The 9,608-nt window shown below is 43.3% G+C and overlaps 1 protein-coding gene across 1 annotated transcript in view; it reads left to right on the forward strand.

Moving 5' to 3' along the window:
- LOC133023161 (potassium channel subfamily T member 2) overlaps positions 1–9,608 on the forward strand; it is a 46,168-nt gene extending 36,560 nt beyond the window's left edge. Inside the window, 11 exon segments of the mRNA XM_061090125.1 lie at positions 550–701; positions 1,457–1,629; positions 2,901–2,972; positions 3,130–3,264; positions 3,823–3,934; positions 4,539–4,640; positions 4,735–4,818; positions 4,901–5,029; positions 5,896–6,241; positions 7,827–7,911; positions 8,852–9,608. Of these exon segments, the coding sequence (XP_060946108.1) occupies positions 550–701; positions 1,457–1,629; positions 2,901–2,972; positions 3,130–3,264; positions 3,823–3,934; positions 4,539–4,640; positions 4,735–4,818; positions 4,901–5,029; positions 5,896–6,241; positions 7,827–7,911; positions 8,852–8,969 (1,508 nt within the window). The 3' untranslated portion in view covers positions 8,970–9,608.

The following is a 9,608-nucleotide window of genomic DNA, read 5'->3' on the forward strand; positions in this document are numbered from 1 at the left end:
CTAGGAAGGAAAGGTTATTATTAAAATCCTTTGTATGAAGGCCTAATATCTAGCTAAAACTACCTCTAGCTTTATTTGGTTGGAATTCTGTCAGACACAACTGACGTGTATTCTGGTCGGCCGAGAGGTCGCCGTTGTTGTAGAAGGTGATGATGAAGGAAAGGAGCGCGGACCCAGTACTTACAAGTATAATGATGTTAATTACACAAAGGTAGTACAAGTCAGGACAAGCTCTAGACACTTGGAGAAATCACACAGGCCAAATAGTGAAGTCTGACTTCTCCCTGCAGGGCAAGAAGTTTTATAGGTGGGAGGTGGGACCCCAAGACTAGAGATAACATGACGTCATACAACAGGGTCCTTCATTGTACAGGTCAAGAAGTATTCTAAGGGGGAGAGAGCTAACGAATAACACCTGGAATAGTGTTCAAAGAGAGTTTAAGACGCTTAAGCTTTTAAGATGTCATCATGTTTTATAACCATGTTCAAAAGAGTTATTAGCTGAAATATACCACATATTCTATAGTTAAAAATTAGAAATCCCAACAGTTGACATGTAGAACTCATTGAGATGTGACCTGGGTTTGTGCTGCAGGTGGGTGAAGGGCTACCCGCTCAACTCTCCGTACATCGGCAGCTCGCCCGCCCTGTGCCACCTCCTCCAGGAGAAGATGCCTTTCTGCTGCCTGAGAATGGACAAGGTCAGCATCTGAATTCCCTTCTTTTTTTTTTTTTGAACAATGTTTTTTTATTAATTTCCAATAAGAACCTACAAAACACATTGACACATTCCACACAAGTTGCACAATGAAATACAGGCGAACTTCACTGCATACACATACATACAAAAAATAAAATAAATAGATAAAGATAAACACGCACACAAACATACGTACCTACGTAAAATAATGACAATAATAAATAAAATAAAATAAAAATGTCACACTCGATATCCCTACAGATAGATATAATCTACCGTTGCCTGAGAAAGTCCATAAAGGACCACACACCTCTTCAAATTCCTGTGCTTTACCCCTGATTACACAGGTTAGCTTTTCTAATGTAACACACATTGCCATCTCTCTAATCCAAGATTGTGTAGACGATACTTCACTCTCTCTCCAGGATGAAGCAACCATCCTCCCGGCCTGCAGGAGGCCAAAGTGGATCAGAGTCTTATTCTTAGAGTTGACAGATAAGGAATCTGGGTATACCCTTAAAATACAAAGTTTTGCTACGCAGGGTATCTGAATACCTGTGATTTAACCTAGAGTTTGAACAACCATTTTCCAAAAAGCTACCAGTTTAGGACATTCCCATACACAATGGATCAAAGTACCTTTCTCAGTCGAACATTTCACACAAGTATCTGGAGTGCCAGGGGACCATAATTCCCTTCTTCACGTTATTTACCAAGATCAAACTGCTGTCATCTTCTTTTTCTCCTCTGTCCCAGGCTTGTCACCACATCCCATTCGAAGATGCTCGCGCCTACGGCTTCAAAAACAAACTGATTATTGTGTCTGCGGAGAGCGCCGGGAACGGCCTGTACAACTTCATCGTGCCTCTGCGAGCGTACTACCGACCCCGGAAGGAGCTGAACCCCATCGTGCTGCTGCTGGAGAGCATGTAAGAGCTCAGCCACGGTATCTGGTGAAATCTGGAGGCCGCGCTTTTAAACAGAAGTGGGTTACGTGTAGGGTTGCCAAATTCCGGGAATATTCAAAGTTGGAAACTTTCCATGGGAATTAACGGGAATTAACTGGAAATGTTGTGGGTAATTTATACTAACTGTATTTACCTTGTCATATACAGACATAAATATAAACATTTTGTTTTGTCATAGTCTGATTTGAGCCCTGAGGAAACTTTGGGCACTTGACTATATGCTTCTGCATCGTTGTGTCATTCTTAACATAGGTCTTTGCACAGTATTTGCAAATGTACACAGCCTTTCCTTCTACATTGGATGAGGTGAAATGTCTCCACACATGAGAGAGTGCACGTGGCATTGTTCTGTAGAATAAGATGAGAAAAAAGTTTGTAAAAAAACACTAATGCAATGCCAGAGATATGAATAGTTAGCCAAACAATTGGAATCGTCTGTAAACATATTTTACAGTTGATGGATAAATGAATGGAAATAGTCTAGATGAACAGATGAACAATCCTCAATCAGCATGCTCATATATTTTCCCAGTAATATCATGGAAACTTACCTGACTAGTCCTTCACTCTACAGCAGGCCTCAGTAGCCCTGCTGTAGAGTGAAGCATGCTGGGAGTTATCTGTGCATGTGATGGAAGAATGCACAGTGGAGGGTTGAAACTCAACGTTCCATACATCTTTAAAATAGAGTTTTGAAAGATGTTTTTATTGCTCAGCGTTTATTTGCATAGTTGTTTTTTTTTCAAATTCCCAAAATTCCTGAGCTAAACTTCCCATGGAAAGTTTCCGGAAAGTTTCCGGAAATTTACCGGAAACTTTCCGCCCCTTTGCAACCCTAGTTACGTGTCACTCCATGTTGCCCAGTACTGCCGGCCGTGTGATGTGGGTTCCTTCTTAACAAAAGAGCAAACTGGGCGATTTAAGGCGAACACTGTAAACATGATTTGTGAAACGCTTTCAGGACAACACACTCCACGTCCTTGTCCTGTGTCTTTTTTTTGTGGCTGTTACACAAAAGCAGTCGGGCCAAACGAGAGTGGAGTCCAATAAAAAGGCAATAAAACGCTGAGTCACTCCAGTGTAGTGCAGTTTGTCTGCGCTGTATTTCTCAGACTGAGGGAGGTGGAGGGTGCATGGGGGGGGGCTCCGTCTGTGTTTCAGCTCTTCATCATGGCACGAATAAATCTCTTCTGGTGATAATCTCAAGTGCGTTTGTCTTCTGATTGGCTCAGACCTGAAGCCGACTTCCTGGAGGCGATCTGCTGGTTCCCCATGGTGTTCTACACAGTGGGCTCCATCGACAAGTGAGACAGACACGAGCGTCTTTCATCTTTCATAATCCTCCAGTTCATCTTCTTTATTATGTTCTCAATCTTTATTCATTCATGGGCTTCATCAAAATGCTCTTTGATTCACTCGCCCTGCCCTTCATCACTGATCTCTCTCTCTCTCTCTGCTCAGTCTGGACAGTCTGCTGCGGTGTGGCGTGACTTTTGCCGACACGATGGTCGTGGTCGACAAGGAGAGCTCCATGATCGCAGAGGAGGACTACATGGCGGACGCAAAGACCATCGTCAACGTCCAGACCCTCTTCAGGTCTGCTGTGCCTGAGCTTCCCCTGTGATCTCAATAGGGTTGCAAAATTCCGGGATTATTCAAAGTTGGAAACTTTCCATGGGAATTAACGGGAATTAATGGGAATATACGGGAATTAACGGGAATAAACGGGAATATAAACGTATGGAAATAGGCTAGATGAACAGATGAACAATCCTCAATCAGCATGCTAATATATTTTCCCAGTAATATCATTGAAACTTACCTGACTAGTCCTGCACTCTACAGCAGGCCTCAGTAGCCCTGCTGTAGAGTGAAGCATGCTGGGAGTTATCTGTGCATGTGATGGAAGAATGACCAGTGGAGGGTTGAAACTCAACGTTCCATACATCTTTAAAATAGAGTTTTGAATGATGTTTTTATTGCTCAGCGTTTAATTTGCGTAGTTTTTGTTTTTCTTCCCGAGCTAAACTTCCCATGGAAAGTTTCCGGAAAGTTTCCTGAAATTTAACGGAAACTTTCCCCCCCTTTGCAACCCTAGATCTCACACACTGGCATGAAGCAAGTGTTGTTTGAACTTGTGTCTCTTCCTCTCAGACTGTTCCCGGCGCTCAGCATCATCACGGAGCTCACACACCCGGCCAACATGCGCTTCATGCAGTTCAAAGTCAAAGACCACTACTCCCTGGCTCTGTCCAAACTGGAAAAGGTAAAAGCTTCACACCCTCGACCCTCACACTTTAGACCCTTTAACTCAGGATCCCCTGAGGATGAACCAGTCCCAGCTGACGTTGGGCGAGAGGAGGGGTTCACCATCGCCTCTCCATCACAGGGTTGACATAGAGATTCAAGATTCAAGATTTTTTATTGTCAAATTAACAGAGATAACATGAAGTAGTCACTGTCAATGAAATGCTTGGGTCACACACTCTCTTTAAGAAATGCTCAGTAATTTCAACCCAAAAAAATAAAATAAAAATAGAAATAGTATAAAATAGAATAAAAAAGAATAAAATAGAATAACAATGAAATAGAATATCAAAAATTTTAAATAGAAAATAAAATATATACAACTAAATAAATATCTTTACAGATGAATGAATGAATTAAATAATGAGTGAAATAGAGAGACAAACAACCATGATTATTACAAACTGTGTGGATGTGAAAAACAACAGATCATATCTACTATCTCTATTACATCAGACTATCTCCAGGGCTAGTGTAATCCCCTGTGTTTGTGTGTGTGTTTGTGTGTGTGTGTGTGTGTGTGTGTGTGTGTGTTTGTGTGTGTTTGTGCGATTGCTCTGCAGAAGGAAAGGGAGAAGGGCTCCAACCTGGTGTTCATGTTCCGCCTGCCCTTCGCTGCAGGGAAGGTGTTCAGCGTCAGCATGCTGGACACGCTGCTCTACCAGGTCTCCACAACACACGCTCACTGAATCACAACAATCCTTCTCCTCTATCGTATCATCGCTTCTTATTGACTCGCTCTCTGTGTTCTCCTGCCAGTCGTTTGTGAAGGACTACATGATCTCCATCACCAGGCTGCTGCTGGGTCTGGACTCCATGCCCGGCTCAGGGTTCCTCTGCGCAGTAAGAGGCTGAACACGATTCATTTTTCTCTGGATTCCAAAGTGACTCCGAGGCTCATTATCACGTTTGTGTGTTTTTCTAGATGAGAATCACGGAGGACGACCTGTGGATCCGCACCTACGGCCGGCTCTACCAGAAGCTCTGCTCCTCCACGGGAGACATTCCCATCGGCATCTACCGGACAGAGGCCCACAAGCTCCCAGTCTCTGAGGTCTGCTGCTGTTTTATAGTTTTGACTTTTGTAGCCAGCAATTTATGGAGGACCATACATGACATAAGTATAAATAAATAAATAAAAGAATGTAGAAATAAATACAGAAATAAATAAATAAATAAAAAAGGAAATTAATTAATTAATAAATATTAAAATAAATACGTTAATAACAACAGAAATGGCTAAATAAATGTCTTCCACATTTATTTATTTATTTCATTCCCTCATTTCAGTCTGGTATGCTAATGAGAAAGGCGGGCCTAGCCGCAGTCACTGAGCAGGACCCTCAGGGGCAGATCCAGGGGTGGGGCCAGGGGGGGGACACTAGCCCAAGCTGAAATCTGATTGGCCCCTGTTCTGCCACTGTTCTTTTTGAAAATACCTTGTAAAAATTTTAACCGCAAATGCTACAATTGATGATCATTTTACATAAAATATTATATAAAAACGTTTATTTTGGATCAAATGGATGCAGAGATATGAAGACAAATCAGATTTAAAGACAGTCAGGTCTCAGTTTCCAACCCGCTGCAGTGACCACACAGAAACACGTTTTCCAATTGTGGAAATTAAATTAGTTTTTGAAGCAGAATGAGGAGCAGGATGGATCTTTTGGTTGCAATATAAAAAGATATTTAATTATGTTGGACTACTCAGTGTAAGCAGAGGAGTGCATCATGTTCATCATTCATTTCTGCTCTGATAAGAACTTATTAATTCCTCTTCATTGTAAGAAAACAGACACGGCACAGGTGAGGAGCTGATTTAATCAAACCTGTGTGATAACAGCTTGATTACACTGCATGAGGAAATGAAAGGTTTGTGTGTGTGTTTGTGTTTGTGTGTTTGTGTGTTTGTTTCAGTCCCAGGTCTCCATCACAGTGGAGGACTACGAGGACACCAGAGAATCCAGAGAGCCCTTGTTGTCCCGCAGCGGCGTGCACCGCAACTCCACCTCCTCGGAGCCCATCTCCACCTCCTCCCACTCCTCGGACCACCCGCTGCTCCGGAGGAAGAGCATGCAGTGGGCACGGCGGCTCAGCAGGAAGGGGGGCCGGGGCTCCAGCGCGGCCAAGGGGGGGCCGGGCAGCGCGGCGGAGAGGATCAGCCAGCAGCGGCTGACCCTGTTCCGGCGCTCGGAGAGGCAGGAGCTCAACGCCCTGGTGCGAACCAGGATGAAACATCTGGGCCTCTCGCCGACTGGATTCAGTGAGTTTGTGTGAAAATGTTCTGCTCTAATCTCAGGTACAGAGCCAGAGTTCGTCAGTGGTCAAATTCAAGTACTCTCACTTTGTTTAACCTGTTACGCAGCACCGACAGTCTTGGTACAAAGGTCCAGACGATCCAATCCAGTAACATAATCAGTCCAAAACACACTATTACATCAAAGAATAGCCACAGTCAGCTGTTGCGTAATCTCAGCGCAGCCAGCATCAAGATGTAACCAACATGAAAGATGTTTATTTGTTTACATTTTAAACCATATGACCGGTTTTGCCTCCTTTATATAAAAGTATGATTTTGAGTGTAAAAGCCTTTTTAGCCTAGTTGGTTACCATAGTTCCAAATAGCCTTTGTGGAAAACGCCTAGACATGCCCTTAGGAAAAAATCTGTGAAATATTAATTTTCTGTGGTATTGTTATCAAATTTGAACCTGGGCTAGTCAAGGCTTCATGCTCGGGTCCCAGTGTGTTTTCCAGCTCATAAGTCCCAGCTAGAGTCATCTGCAGGCATCTGTTTAACAAAAAATATTCAGGCGGAAATAAAAACCTTCTACTTAACTGTGTTCCAACTGCTATTACTCAATGTCAGTAGCACTTAGACTGATTCTGACTGTTGGGGGGGGAAGTTCAGAATGTTACCTTTCAAAGAGACCAAGATCATGCATGTTCTCCAACTGGTTCAAGAACAGCTTTCAATTTACTTTCGGTTCTCCTCAGACAGGCGTTTGAGGCGAATCTCGCCCGCTGCTTAAGAGGCCAGGTTCTATATTAGATCATTGTTGCCACTAGATGTCGCTCTAGTACTGATTGAGTCGGAGCCTCTCCAACCTGGAATCGTAAAAATCAAACATATTTGACATTTACACTAATCGGCTCGGACAGAAACCTGAATTATTACATTGTAAATCATTTCATTCAAACCTAATGAAACGATTGGCTGTCACTATCCGACCTGCCTCCAGTGCAAGAGTCCGAAGTTAGCAAGCGAGTCACGCTCTAGTTGTTGTCAGATTGTGCACGTTCGTGAGTTGTGAGTGTGTAGCTATGACGAGAGGGCCAATCAGAGGGGGGTGGGATGCTTCCTTGTTTCCAAGATTGCCAACTCTAGACTAAGGCAAATATTGTAGTAAAATTTCAACAACATAGTCAAAATTTGTGCAGCAGAACTTTTTACTTTTCTTAACTATACTCTCAATCACACATGAGCCCTTAGATTAATCTTGCGACCCATTGGACGGGTCCGATACTTAGAATAGTCTCTACTGGACCACAGCAGCAGTTAAGACCTTTCACAACTTTTACTTTTGGTGCAAGTAGAACATTTCACTGATAATATTTATTTTACTTCTTTAGGATTTGAAAGTTCAGGAGCTTCAGTTGTTCACTGTTTGTTTACTGTCTGCTCCTCTCCACGTACTCCGCCTGTGTCCGTGTTTATCTACAGTTGCCTTCCTGTCATGTGACTCACTGTAACCTCTGTTCTGTGTGTGTACAGATGCAGAGCGGCCTGCTGAGTATCCTGTGCCTATTTTATTTCCTGCCCCACTCACCTCTTCTCTTCCTGTTTCAGACGGGATGACAGACCAAGGCAACCGACTGTCGTACATCCTCATCAATCCGTCTCCGGACACACGACTCGAGCTGCATGATGTTGTGTGAGTGAACGCCCAGTGTGATACAGAGCTAGGGTTGCAAAATTCCGGGAATATTCAAAGTTGGAAACTTTCCTTGGGAATTAACGGGAATTAACAGGAATATACGGGAATAAACAGGAATAAACTGGAAATGTTGTGGGTAATTTATACTAACTGTATTTACCTTGTCATATACAGACATAAATATCAACATTTTGTTGTGTCATAGGCTGATTTGAGCCCTGAGGAAACTTTGGGCACTTGACAATATGCTTCTGCATCGTTGTGTCATTCTTAACATAGGTCTTTGCACAGTATTTGCAAATGTACACAGCCTTTCCTTCTACATTGGATGGGGTGAAATGTCTCCACACATGAGAGAGTGCACGTGGCATTGTTCTGTAGAATAAGATGAGAAAAAAGTTTGTAAAAAAACACTAATGCAATGCCAGAGATATAAATAGTTAGCCAAACAATTGGAATCGTCTGTGAAAATATTTTACAATTGATGGATAAATGAATGGAAATAGTCTAGATGAACAGATGAACAATCCTCAATCAGCATGCTAATATATTTTCCCCAGTAATATCATGGAAACTTACCTGACTCGTCCTGCACTCTACAGCAGGCCTCAATAGCCCTGCTGTAGAGTGAAGCATGCTGGGAGTTATCTGTGCATGTGATGGAAGAATGCACAGTGGAGGGTTGAAACTCAACGTTCCATACATCTTTAAAATAGAGTTTTGAATGATGTTTTTATTGCTCAGCGTTTAATTTGCGTAGTTTTTTTCAAAATTCCCAAAATTCCCGAGCTAAACTTCCTATGGAAAGTTTCCGGAAAGTTTCTTGAAATTTACCGGAAACTTTCCACCCCTTTGCAACTCTATACAGAGCACATCAAATTGAGCACACGTGGGAAGCTGCAGATATCACAGGGTTCTATTGTCCGCCCACCTGCAGGTACCTGATCAGACCGGACCCCCTCTCTCTGGTTCCCAACCAGGGGAGCAGCAGGAAGTGCAGCGCCGGGCTGTCAGAGAGCCACAGGTTCGAGACCCAGGACAGCACCCACCTGTGAGAGACACACACTCACAAGACAGAGGACAAATATACTGTCGAACCACTGCCAGAGAGACAGAGAGAGAGAGAGAGAGATAAAACAACACTTGAGGGAGAAGTGGAAATCCAGACCGGCTGAGATGGCGTGGGATGCTGTCGGGGGGGCGCAGGCCCCTCCTCTTCTCTCCACGCTCAGTGTGGTTGAACTCAGAGGCGCCGGACGTGCATGGACCTTTTCTTTTCTATAACGATGGGAATGTTTTATTTATGCACCATCCTATTTTCAAAGCAGAGACCTGCGGACACAGAAGTGCATTTAATGAAAAAACTGTTTGTATTTATATCTGTGTATGTGCATGTTTATGTACTGCATCATGTATGTGCAGGGTGTGTGTGTGTGTACGTGCGTGTGTGCGTGAATGTGTGCGTTTGTTTATGGATCAAGAGCAAGACACTGCCAATTTTATCTGGACGGCCAAAGTCACTCGCTGCCAAACGCAAGGCGAGGGAGAGACGTTGTGTTCTTCTCTGTGTTGTCGGTGTGTTCCGTCACACTTCATGTTGTGTGATGTTTCGGAGAGTGGCGCTGAAGTGCGTTTTCTTTTCTTTCGTGTCTTTTTTTTCCAGGGGGTCTTCATAAAAGCCTTTTTGAAACTTT

Source organism: Limanda limanda, chromosome 17 (assembly GCF_963576545.1).
Source record: "Limanda limanda chromosome 17, fLimLim1.1, whole genome shotgun sequence".
NCBI classification, from domain to species: Eukaryota; Metazoa; Chordata; class Actinopteri; order Pleuronectiformes; family Pleuronectidae; genus Limanda; species Limanda limanda.